The 13990-nt window shown below is 32.0% G+C and overlaps 1 protein-coding gene across 9 annotated transcripts in view; it reads left to right on the top strand.

Moving 5' to 3' along the window:
• The window catches only part of LOC145318775 (protein brain tumor-like), a 260980-nt gene that overhangs the window by 210031 nt on the left and 36959 nt on the right, over positions 1-13990 (top strand). For all 9 annotated transcript variants that reach the window (XR_013879508.1, XR_013879512.1, XR_013879509.1 and 6 more), the window contains exons 4-6: positions 1395-1483; positions 2027-2077; positions 11707-11876. Coding sequence is in view for 3 of the 9 variants with exons in the window: in XM_080160315.1 (XP_080016441.1) it covers positions 1395-1483; positions 2027-2077; positions 11707-11876 (310 nt within the window). In the remaining 6 variants the exon portion in view is untranslated. The remainder of the gene's footprint in view (positions 1-1394; positions 1484-2026; positions 2078-11706; positions 11877-13990) is intronic.

Here is a 13990-nt window from a genome sequence, read left to right as displayed (position 1 = left end):
TCCTACAAAAAAATTTACTAACATTATTCTGGGGAATAAAGGGGCGTAGATTAATCCCCATCTCTTCATTCCTGGTAGACAAACTAAATTGATGAGATTAGAATGTGTCTGGGTATCAAAAGGTGTTTCCACAATTCTGCACTGGTTAGTCACAGCAAATATTTATTCTATTCCTACAAATATTACTCTTGCAATATATGCATTTAATCTTTTTACTGTCTCGGTAATTGCCATAAGCACATGCGAATAAAATGCTTCAAGACTATATATTAAAAGTTTACCTTTTGCTATTTTGTAAAGTTTTCTCATTTTTGTATGAACATGATATTTTTAAAATTATATCATCTAAAAGACAATAGTTGGATCTTTCATAACTGTTTATAAAAAAAAAGCTTTTAAGCCGTCAATTTAGCTGCTTTTTTAGTTATATACAATATAACATGGTTGGTTTTTTTTTATTTTGAATACCATTTTGATATTTTACATATTCTATATAAATTTGAATTTATTGATATTGTATTTTTTTCGTCCTTAGAAATATTTTCAAAAATATGTATATTAGTCTCTTGGGAGTTTTTGACTGAAAAATATTGAGATTTCTTTGACATACTCATTTAGATTTAAGAAAGTGGGGGACATTGGGTTGTAAATTACACTGGTAGCCAAAGTTTTATAACCGCGTTTGCGTTTTATATAGTTTTGGAGGGTTGTTACCAAACCAGTAGTGTCCAAACTTTTCAACCAACAATCCCCTAACTTGGGGAGGGATTGGTGCCAAAAAATACAAACAGTACTAAAAATTCAAGAGTTCGCCTTTGATTAATCTTCGAACGTAAAAATTAATTTTGTAAGATTTCTGTAAAAAATCTCTCTAAAAAGTAATTAGACCCTTCTCAACATTTTTATTAAAATTAATCCTTTTAATATAAAGAAAAATATTTTTATAAGAGCAAATATGATTTTCATATTTCTCTATTAAAACTTTGTACCTTTAAAATTGCTAAAAAAGTAAACTGGAAATCGTTTAGATAAACGGGGAGGGAGGGGACATTGGACTGTAAATTATACTGATCCCATAGTTTTATAAAAGAGTTCTTTTATTAGCTGTGTTATTTTAAATCATAATTGGGTTTTAAAAAAGTGAAGTGTGTAGACTTTTGCACTAATAATTTCATTTATCGGAAATTTTTGAGAACTGAAATATGAAATCATGATAAACCAAATTACCCCTAAAATATTGGTTTAAAAGTTTGGACACTGCTAGTTTGTTCCAACCAATCTAAAACCAATTGTGACATCGGTTTTATTACCTACCTATATGAACTCTTGTAATTTATGCTTAAAATTTCTTTACTGAAAATGAAACTTTACTAATCACACATTCTTATTTTTAGGATTATCAACCTCCCCGCTAGGCGGCAGTAATTTTGTCGGCTCCAACAACAGATGTACAGTATGCAACTCTTCGTTTGTACAACCAAAGGTGAGCTTAGACGTCCCAAGGGTGGGGATAAAGGGGCGTTAACCCCCCTCATTTTACCAACCTCAAAAAAAAATTAAAATACATTAGATTACCCCTCAACCCTATGAAACAATGAAACACTTAAAATTTTACACCTCTCAAAATAAAAAGCTTAAGCGTCTCTGAAGGGGAGCGTCTTTGAAATACAAAGTACGGGAACTTTTAGCTTCCATGTAGCTATCCCTACATTAAAACCATCATTGACAGCAAAAAGTATTGCATCGAATTTTAATTTGTTTTTGGCTCAAGCATAAGAACAAAATTTCCAGTCGTTCTATTTAGTAATTAGATGTCTAGTAGGATGTGTTATTGTCTGTCTAATAAGAAGTTTTACTTAGTTCAGCCAGTTTTATTCGGATAAGCAAATAGTGTCTTCTTATTTTCATTTTATAAAGGCCTCCGTTTTATGTTTATTTTGTTCATACTTAAAAATGATGTATCGTAATATGTTTTGTATTTTATATTTTATAATCCGCGGAAAACTAATCTTGCTTATATTTGCAGGTTTTACCCTGTTTCCACACTTTCTGCCAGCCTTGTCTGGAACGAACACAGGTAAGGATCCTTTTTTTTGACAACCAGTTTATAATTATAGTTCGTTATAGTGATGTAGGGAGGAGACATTGAGTAAAATTTACACTTGTACCCAAAGTTTTATTACTACTTCATTTAATTCGTTGGCTCAAAATAGTAGTCTTTTCAACCAATAATTAAAATCAACAAAAGTAGTGATTTTGTTTATCATCACTGGGGATTTACATCAATTTATCATTCATTGTCTTATCCCTTAAAAAGAAAACTTTTTTGGTTCCATTTTATTCTACTTTTTAAATGTCTTTGTAAAAAAATGCTTTGTTTTAATTATTAGGTAAAAAACTAGAAAGTTATTACTACCATGATGTTACATATTTATATTTGAGGCCAAAGTAATAAAATAATAAAAAGCTCAGACACACAATTTTTAATTTCAGTAATTTCCATATTGATCATAAAATAAATAAATTTCAACAACTTTCACTCGTAAATTTGGAACAAACAAACAAGGATGACAACATTCTTGGGTGGATTGTATCAGAGGGAGAGGGGACAATGTGCTGTTTATTACACTTGTCCCAAAAGTTTTATAATAATGTTCTCTTATTCGTTGGTCCAACTTTGGAAAATTTGATTGGTTGTTTAAACGTTTCAACCATTAATTGTAATCTACAGATGGGGTAATTAAGTGTATCATCATTGGGGATGTAGATCAATTTATCTGCCATTGTCTTATTCTTTAATAATGAAATAGTTATATCCTGCCCTTGTTTTTTTCTCACCTCATTAAGGTTTACAACAAAACCCTATGCACGCCACCGAAATAGTAGATATTTTTTGTTAGTGGAATATATAATACTTTTTTATATAAAAACTGATTCAAAGAGTTGCTATTCATCCAAAAAAAATCCTCCAAAACAAAGGCAAATGCTCCAAAAAAAGGCGGATCCACACACAAAAAAAACAGGACATGAATTTTGAATAGAGTTCAGTCGTCTGACCTTTGTACATTGTCTCTCTTTGAGGGGTATAGCGAGCTTTTACACTTTCCCCAGGGATTTAGGAATGTTCCAGAGAGAGCGGACAATGGAATGTTTATTACACTAGTCCCCAAAGTTTTATAATAAGTTTTCTTATTCTTTGACTTTATAACTTTGGGGACTTTGCATTTTGATTGGTTGTTTCAATAAGTGTTCAGAAGGGGTAATTTTGTGCATCATCATTGGGGATGTAGATCAATTAATTGGCCATTGTCATATCCCTTTAGATCCCTTAAGAAAATTAAATGATATCATTAGAAAGATAATGCTTAAATTTTAAGAAACTAATAAATTTTTATGCTCAAAGCCTTTAGATAAAATTGTATTCTATACCAAAAAATTTCTTTTTTGGGGGTGGTGGTACTCTACCCCTAATAGTTTAAAACCTACCTAGGACCTATGAAAAGCTACATTATAAAGGAGAACCATATCGGTTAAGACACGTAGAAAGACATTCTGTTATTCTTATTATAATGTTTAGCTATCCCTATTTTCTGGATGAACTACATCCATGGTTAACAAACCACCTTTTCAATTATGTATTGAAATATATTACACTTTTATTACTACACCCTTTTTATTACATATACCCCTTTTTTTAAGTGAAGCTTTTCTAACGTTTAAAATGTTCGTTTGTATGCCTGTTTTTGTGGAGATTCTTCGAGAGAGGGGACAATGGTTTGTTTTTAAAATAGTCCCCAAAGTTTTCAAATAACAGTTTCTTATTCGTTGGCTTTAAGAATTGGGGATTTTATTGAATTTTGATTGGTTGATTCATTGAATTCAGTGGTCAAACGTTACAACCACTAATTTTAATTTTCAGAAGGGGTTAATTTGAGTATCATTATTGGGGATGTACATCAATTTATCGGCCATTGTCTTATCCCTTCAGATTTTCTTGATCTGTTGGTCGGTCGGTATTACTTCTGTATATATGATTTTCCAACTATGATTTATTGAGATTCGCTACTTAAGAATGTTGTCATCCTTGTTTTAGTCCCTTTACTAAATACCCCCCAAAGAATACCTTGTAAATTTTATATTTTCTTTTTTTCTTTCTCTTTGTGAAAAGCGAGAAAGAAATTCTGGAAGTTTTTTTTTGGTTGTAAAATAGTTTTTTTTTTGGTTAATTTCCTTGTAAAATTTTTTTTTTAGATTTTAATCTTTTAGGTAACACTTTATGTAGGACTCAAAAGTTTTATAAACACGTTCACTCATTTATTGGCTTTAAAACTTTGGGGACTTTAATAAAGTGTTATAAGTTGGCTCTAATGTTTTCAACCTAGAATTTAAAGCTACAGAATGGTTTTTGTTAATCATCATTGGGGATGTACACCAATTCATCGTCCATTGTCTTACCCCTTATTATCCCTGCTAGAAATACCCAAACCAAAGAAATGCACCAAATATTTGTATGGGAAAATAACAGGGATCTTAAGGGATAAGACAATGGACAATAAATTGATGTTAATTCCTTTTGGTGATTATCGATGTTAGTTACCTCTTTTTTTTTAATGGTTGTAAAGTTTGCACACAACATAACAAAAGTACCTAAGATTTTTATGTTTAAAAATAACATTTAGTGGTTAAAAAACTTTGGGTACCAGTCCCTTCTTTCCTGGGGGGAAAAATAAAGCAATGAAATAGTACCATATCATGCTAAGCCTCAATAAAGCAACGGCATAAAAACCAGGGAAAAAACTGCAATCCCAGGGACAAAATGGATAGGATAATTGCACAAAAAATGATCCCCATTCAACCCTTTAATACGGTTTTGTCAGGGAGGGAGAGGACAATGGGCTGTTTATAACACTAGTTTCGAAAGATTTCCTATTCGTTAGCATAAAAACTTTGGGAACTCTTATTGAAGTTGGATTAGTTAAATAATTAAGTTGAGTGTCCAAATGTTTCAACCATTAATTGTAATCTACAGAATGGGTTATATTGTGTAATATCATTGTGTATACAAATTTATCGGCCATTGTCTTATCCCTGTATCCCTGAGTAAAGCAGACTCAAACTTATGTTGCATTTTTAATGCATAGTAGTATCAATTAAACCCCCATTTTCCCCCCAGTTATTTTTCCCCTTTTTTTCTCCTAACGGACAAATTACTGCCTTCCCATTTTTACCCTCATTTTTATGTTTTTAATGTTTCCGCAATTGCAATTTAATTTAGAACTCTTTATTTGGTTGCAATATATTAATTTTATTAGGGAAATAATATCAGGGGAAAGAATAACGTCAATGGAGGAAAAAATGTCAAAAATAAAATTGTCCTTTTTTAATCAAAAATTCAAGTTTTTTCTCTTATTGCTATTGGTTTTCTATATATTTAAATTCAAATAGAATATCTATATGTTGTCTAGTAGAATAATATTGAGATTTCCATACTTATATTAAAACAAGAATAGTTATATATCTCATCGTATCATAAACAGCTTTTCGCGGATATTAAAATGTACAATTATTAGGGTAAAACCAGTTTTATATTCGTAGAAAACTGAATATAATACGATACAATACATGATTTTTCAGTATGGTTAAGAACCGGATATTAATTTGTTTAGAAGGCATACCTACTGAAAAAAAAGGTTTTCATTCGATAAAAAAGTAAATTTTAATTTGAAATTTTGGTTACTTGTGAGTATAATAACCTTAATAGACGTACAGACAGACGGACAAAGTGAGTTACAGAGTAGCTGCTCAACTCTCAAGAATAGCAGACACTATTCTAGGCTCGTAAAGAGAGATCAGTTCACCCATAAAATTGGATTAAAAACGCGACTAGGATTTTCAGTTTTTTTTTTCTACAGCTTTCGTTTTTTCTTTGTCTTAAATTTTGTATTTTACACGGAGGTAAGGGGATATTGGACTGTAAATTACACTGGTACCCAAAGTTAGCATTAAAAAACTTTGGGTACTTTTTAAAATCTTCTGGTTTAAACTAGCAGTGCCCAAACTTATAATCTACAGAAAGGGTAATCTTGTTTATCCTCGCTGGAAACTTATATTATTAATAATAAATTGCCTTATCCCTTAAGATCCCTGATCATATAAAACTTATCCAAAGACAAGGTTGTTCATAAGTAGCGCAGCAATATATAACAAGCTAATGGATTGACGGACAGACCGACATTTGATTGGTTAGTTAGAAATAAAAAAATATATGAATATATGAAAAAATATGTTTTCTATATATTTATATGACGCATTTTCCTAATAAAAATATCATTTACCTTATTTTCAAAAATGGAAAAATGCGTTTTTATAAATCCGCAAATAAAAATGGACATCAGAAAGTTATATATTAAGAATCAGTTATCTACAGGGATAAGACAATGGCCGATAAATTGATGTACGCTCCCAATGATGACACACAAAATTACCCCTTCTGTAGATTAAAATTAGTAATTAATGAACCCTATAATAAAAATCCATAAAAGTTTCCAAAGTTTTTAAGCCAACGAATAAACTTTAGGGACTAGTGTAATGGACGGACAGCCTAATTTCTCCTCCCTCCATGAGTAAGAATTAAGAAATTATGATTCTCAAATTCAAGAGTAGCTGCGCTATTTAAAACTTTTGTTGTAGGGAAAGGACCCCGCAGAATGAAACAAGTCAAAGTAATTTTCCTATTACAAAAAGGAGGAAAGATTTATTAAACGTAGAAATTGTTTTACCAGCAAGAACGACAATATTTAATGCTGTAGTAACTTATTTTACAGTAAAAAAGCTATCTTTTCCTTATATTAACAGGTAGTAACAGGATATATGTGTGTCTGTTTGTAGATTAAACCGATTGAGTGATATGGGATATTGTTCCTTTTTTAACATAAAGCTTCTATTGGGTTTTTACTTTTGAGATGGGTAGTTTACCCTCCCCCCCCCCCTCCCCATCTTCCCTCGAGTGCCCTAGAGGCCTCTAGTAGTACATTTAAATTGAAGACCTACAGACAAAGGTTATACAAATCAAAGACCTGCTATGCAGATATCAAAAAGTATAGTAGTAGGGCATTGCAGTTTTATAAAATGATTCCGTAGTTCTTGATAAATTGGCATGTACAGAAAAAGATTATGTTTCTTTAAAACTGTAATTATATTGGTACATATATTTATATTAATCGTTGGCTTTTAAACTTTAGTATTATTTTAACATGTTGGTTCAATCTAGAGGTGTCCAAACGTTGCAACCAATAGAACAATATTTAGTATTCAATGGGTATTAACATCTTACCAACAATCAACAATCCACCTTTGCTATTAACAAAACACAATAATTAGTAATTTTGAATGGATATAAAACTGAAATATATAAAAGAAAGATTTATCGGTAGAACTTGATGATTTATTGTGATAAAATAGAATTAGAACATTTCTTCAATTATTTATATTTTACCTTTTCCATATTTCTAGAAAAATTTTGCAGGAAGGGAGGGGACATTGGAGTCTCATTCGTTGGCTTAAAAACTTTGGGGACTTACTTTAAATCTTGATAGTGTCTAATTTGGGGTGTACATCAATTTATTTTTATTGCCTTATCCCTTAAGATTCCTTGTGTATTTTTATTGTTCAAAAGCAAACATATTTATGCCTAAACAAATAAGATTAAGCTTGTTATGTTTTTATTGTTCTACATTTGTCATAAAATTTGTAAAAACCACTCCACCTTCTACCCACCTACTGGATGATTAAACTGACCAATAATAGAGTTTTACGTTAGCAACCAAATTTGACGAAAATTTTTCCCCTGTCATAATATCCACGTGTATTCTACATCCATTAATCCCGAATTAATTGGGGATAATATGTATTATCCTTCATTAACATATCCCTTACTCCCTGAATTAGAAAAAACGGAAAGTAGAGGCAGTTAAATTAACAAGAAGGATAATTTTGTGCAATGGGCTCTTATGCGCCATTTTACACATTTTTATTCCTTTTCAGGGATTCTAAAGGGATAAGACAATGGACAATAAATAAATTTACACCCCCCAATGATGACAAACAAAATTATCCCTTGTGAATATTAAAATTATTGGTTTAAAAGTTTGGGCTCTCCTAGTTTAGAATCAACCAATTATTTTGATCTACTGTCGGGGTAATTTGGTTTATTATCATTGGAGATATACATAAATCCATATTGTTCATTGTCTTATCCACTAAGATACCTGGGGATGTCGGCACTCTCCACCCCCCCCCCGCCCCCACCATGCACTTTTCTTAATGTCAGCAAATCCTTTGAAACAAAAGATTAAGCATAAGGATCTTTAAGGATAAGACAATGAACGATAAATCTATGCACATCCCCAATAATGATAAACAAAATTATCCCTTCTGAATATTAAATTCTATCATAATTTAAGTACCCAGAAATTTTAAGTAATAGAACAAGAAAACGTGGTTAAAAAACTTTGGGTACCAGCATAATTAACAGTCCAATGTCCCCTCCCTCCCTGTGTTTATAGAAGAAAGAGAACATTTACGTGATTTATTATCTTAAACATGCACTTTCAAATAGAAACATTTTCGTTCAAGTGGTATTTAAATATTTTTTATACTATTTTTGGATTTTTATGTTTAAAATCTAAAAATTTTTTTTTTATTTGTGGAAAAATTATCAGTAGTTTACTCTCTTATCCTGAATTTAAGCAATTTGGCAACAAACTTACATGGACATTTTGGCACTGTATATTGTGAACGTTCGTTTATCGCGCTTTATTCGCTTGAAATGAAGTTGTCATCCTTGTTCTTCTTTTGGTGCACCTAACAACAGTTCTCTAAAATTTGTGTGGCTTTACAAGTTTTCTTACAACTAGAAACCCCATGTTCAGAAACACAAACTTTTATAATTTATTCAAACAGTTAAGAGTAAGTTTAAAGCGAGTGTTGTGGGTTTCCCCTCCCTCCCCCCTCCCCCATCGTAAATGTGGGCCTCAACTTTATTGTAACAGTTGCACTAAAAGATCCACATTTGGTTTTAAATGCTTATCTTAAAAAAAATATATTTTAAAAATCCGCGAAAGATTTTGATCAAAATCAACCAAATTTATGAAAAGTAAACCATTTTAAATTTTGAAAATGGAATTAATAGCTGAGCAAATTATAATGGAATGCTTTTTTGAACATTTAGACAAAGAGGTATTAATTTCTTAACTTAACATAAATTAGGCCAAACTTTAGCTTAATAAATGTCCTCTCTCATATGTATAGATCAGGGATCTAAAGGGATAAGACAATGATTGATAAAATGATGTACATACCCTATGACGATACACAAAATTTCTGTAGATTAAAATTAGTAGTTGAAACTCAACTTAATGAAATAATATTCATAAGTCCCTAAAGTTGTTAAGCTAACGAATAAGAAAACATTAAAACTTTGGGGACTAAAATAATAAACAGCCCATCGTCCCCTCTCTCTCTGTATATGGATATATTTATATAAACTTAAATATCTGAGAATTCTTTGTGCGATTAACATTTGCATGCTAATTTATGCTCGAGATGTTTACATAAGGGAAAATTTATATTCTAGGACCGGGATGTAGAGAGAGATGGACTATTGGTCCCCAAAGTTTTTATTCATTGGCTTTGGTGACTTCAGGGAATTTTGATTGGTTGATTCATTAGATTGAGATATCAAACATTCTAACTACTAATTGTAATTTACAGAAGGTGTAATTTTGTGTATAATCATTGGGGAATTACATCAATTTTTATGGTCTTATCTAGGGTTGGGCCGGATACTTTTTTGGCCGGATACCGGATATCCGGCTGATTTGAAATGCCGGATATCCGGTAACCGGCCGGATATCCGGCGTTAGCCGGATATCCGGTTATCCGGCCAAATTACCGGATATCCGGCCGGATAACCGGCCAAATTACCAGATATTACAGTAGTGAAAAAAAATTTCTTCAGAAATCTTATATAAATTTCATAAAGTTAAACTTATTCAGAAAAAGTGTTCTTCTAGCTTCAATAATAAGAAAATTAGAGCCATTTAAGATTTTAAAAAGCAGAGATTTTTGGTGTAAAGTATAAAAAATTATAGAGCCGGATATCCGGCCGGATAGTTTCAATATCCGGTAACCGGCCGCATATTGAAAATGGCCGGATATCCGGCCACACCGGATATCCGGCCCAACCCTAGTCTTATCCCTTTAGATCCCTGACCGGGATGAGTAATAGCATCAATTTGTGTCTTCCCTGCATTTTGTGTATTCATACATACATCATATAATATTTTACAAGCGTGTGTGTGTATGTGTGTGTATTTGTGTGTGAGTGTGTGTGTGTATTTGCTGGGAAAGCACTTTCAAATTTCTTATCATATTTGTTCCATTTAAAAACTAGGATGACAGCGGCCAAAATCACAAAGATATTTTGGTGGTGTTCTTTATAGTGGCGTGTCCAGGGTTTTTCCAGGGGGGAGGAAGTTGTGGACCCCGAGAAGTAATCCTTCCATTACTACTCCCTTCCACACTCTAAAACCTTTCCTTAACTGCAATAAAACAAGGATGACAACATCCATAAAAGCGAAGCACTGAAACGGTAGTACAAACGGACATTAACACTTGTATAGTGTCTAAACTGAATAATCAGAATATAAAAGTATACGATTCGAAGCAAAATTGTAAGTAAATTTTTTGAAAAACTACTTGATACAGGATAATGTTTATGGACATACTTACATTTTTAGGACTTGATTATATAGTTGCTTCGCTTATAATATTGTTCTTTGTTGTTCCAGGAATCAATATACCAAAAATCAGATCAAACGGATAATTAGATCACATAAAAATTTGTTGTTAAAAAAGTAAAAAAATCAACATGTTTAAAATGGACATACGGACATTCTGGTAATGATTATAGAGTTGCTATGCTTTCTAAATCGTACCTAACTCCTACAGGAATCATCATGCAAAGTTTGAAATCGATAGGACAATTCTAACATGCCTAAATTAACGAATAAAAGCTATCTATCTCGGACGGACGGACGGACGTACGGACGGATGGACGGACGGACGGACGGACCGACCCTAATTATAGAAAAGCTTCGCTTTTAAAAATGGAACATTCAAAAATAAATATGACCTTTTTGAGAGATAGATCACATAGAATATTGATGCATCTCAATGAAAGTTAAATATTTTCTTAAGAAATTTATCTGAAAGAAATTCTTTTCGCCAGAGCCGACTTTCTGGGATAAGACAGTGGACGATAAATGATGATGATATTCAAAATTTTCCATTCTGTAGATTAAAATTAGTGATTGAAACGTAAATACAAAAAACTTTGGGGACTAGTGTAACAAACAGTCCAATGTCCACTCCCTCCCTGGCCGACTCTAGATTTATGCAAAGGATAAAAAGTTGCAAAAAAATGAATGTGCAAAATTTCTGGTTTATTCAAATTTTATCTTACATTTCTGAAAACTTGTATTTAAAATTTGAAATATAGATAAAGGATAAAAAGTAGGTATTTTTGTGTATCAAAATACAAAAAAATCAAATTAGCCATTTAAAAAAAATTAAATGAGGGAGGGGACATTTTACTTTAAATAGTACCCAAAGTTTAGAAGATCTTAATGTACCTACTGCTTTCAGGATCATGCGGACAAGATCACGTGCCCCAGCTGCCACACAGACTGCCAGCTGGGACCGCAGGGAGTTGCCGGCCTGCTGGCCGACTATGGCGTCTCCACCTGCTCGGACCCCGGCCTGGATATGGCCGGCTGCACAGGATGCAAGTCTAAGGAGAGCTCTGCTGTTGCCAGGTAAGCAACCACAACTTTTAAAAGGGTTTTTCGTGTATTTTCCGTATGTTGTGTTTAACCGTTTTGTCAAGTGTGCTTATTAAGTCAAACTGTTCATATATGTTAATATGGTCATAATCTACTTAGTAAATATAAAAACACCCTAGTAATCCTACGATTTATTCCATTTTTTGTTAAAAAATCGTGTTTAAGCTATTGAGGAATTTTCAACATGAATACAAAAGTTTCATTCCTATTTTCATCTAGTTTTTCCTACTAATTCTGATAAGCAGAAAAGTATTTCATAGTGGTTACCTATTTGTATTGTTATTGTAATAGAAAGTTATTTATCAATCGTAAATTTTAACCTTGGACTTTTTAAGGGTATATAAATCCCAGGATAATGGCCAATTCCCGCGTTATTTCTTTCCTGGAAAATTTTTTTCGTTTAAAAATAAATCAAGACGAAAACTATTGTATTATGTATCCTTTTGGGATTATTGATGATATTTTTTGGCCATTTTTGTATGTTATATGCAAGCGTCTTGGAATGGGCAGGGGAGGTTAAGAAAATAGCTTTAAACCATAATTTTCTAAGTTTTTTAACTTCATGGATAAAAAACTTCATGGATATTTTGCTCCTTGCTTTTCTACCTATAATAGCAACCTTCATTTTTTTCCATTCTAGATATCCAACCATTTTTTGGGCCATTAAATATGTTCAATAAAGCAAGCTTTTTCCTTTCTCTCCACGCTCTAGAAACCATACCAATATATGCATATTGTTCCTAGCCAGAGTGTGAAAATTTTTATATAAAAGACTTTTTATTATTCCCATAAAAGGCAAAATATTTTTGATATTTCATTATTGTATATTTTTACATTTTTTGCGGATTTTTCCTGTTTCATTGTGCATTTTGTTTTTATTGAGGAAGCTTTTATTATTCTTTTGTAGTGATAGGAGGATAGGTTTACTTTTCAGGGAAGGAGGGAGGGGACATTGGACTGTAAATTAGCTCAAAAAATTAGGGAAATTTATTGGATTTTGATTTTTTTATTTCAAAATTTTTCAATCAATAATTTTATTATTGGGAATGTTTATCATTTATCGTCCATTGTCTTATCCCGTAATATACCTGGGTTTTTCTTACAATATGAAAACCATTAAACGCTTTACAGATATCAAGGTGCACAAATTTGTACGTTTTATTCTTTTTCTTTGGATCTAGTGCAGTGGATTGATTATTTCCTAAAAATCTATAAACTTTAAAGGCTGCTAGCTGCCAAACGGCTGAACGTACAGTTTATGTGCCAGCACATAGTTCTAAGCAGCATTGGAAGGCATAGCTAAGATCCAATTATGCACAGGGAAAGCTTTACAGAAGAAAACACCCGTAAAACAAGATTTTTTGCGCATTTATGTACGCTGCGGGATACCTGTGCATAATTTACCAATGGTTCTTCCATATTTGCAGGCCTTCTTTTGTTGGTTAAAATCATGTGCGAATGTTATATATGTTTAGACGTTTGGCCGGTAGTAGCCTTTTAAAGTTCATAGTTTTAAAAAAAATAGCCGATCCCAGGAGCATTTTACTGTAAATATAATCGATCTGAGCAACATTTTTTCGTTAACAGCAACTGATCCTTTTCTTTTAACATTTTCCCCATTATTTTTCTTGAGAGGAGGAGAGAAAGCGAATTTGTGTTTTTGACACGAAGAAATTTAGTTTTAATAATGAATTAGTTTTGAGTTTTCCATTAAAAGTTGTTTTTAGGCATTCATATTTTTTTCTTTAAGATGTTCTTTAATTTGCTTTGTTCTTAGGTATTAAAAGAATTAGACCAACTATAGCTGTATGAGAGAGAGAGAAAGGACAATAGGCTGCTTTTTACACTAGTCTCCATAGTTTTACAACGTTCTCTTATTATTTGGTTTAACAACCTTGGGGACTTTTATTGAATTTTGATTGGGAGATTTATTTATATTTCTGGTTTCAATACGTATACAGAATACAGATGAATCTTTTTTAATATAATGTTTTATCATTTACTTTTGAGTGTATGTTATCAGAGTATGAGTGGATCATGTTTCAAAATTTGATAATAAATTTCCGTTGCTGCACACACTCCTTACC

Source organism: Acartia tonsa, chromosome 5 (assembly GCF_053477335.1).
Source record: "Acartia tonsa isolate MP-2025a chromosome 5, ASM5347733v1, whole genome shotgun sequence".
In the NCBI taxonomy this organism is placed as follows: Eukaryota; Metazoa; Arthropoda; class Copepoda; order Calanoida; family Acartiidae; genus Acartia; species Acartia tonsa.
The sequence above is the reverse complement of the archived record's forward strand: the minus strand, read 5'-3'. Positions and strand labels throughout refer to the sequence as shown.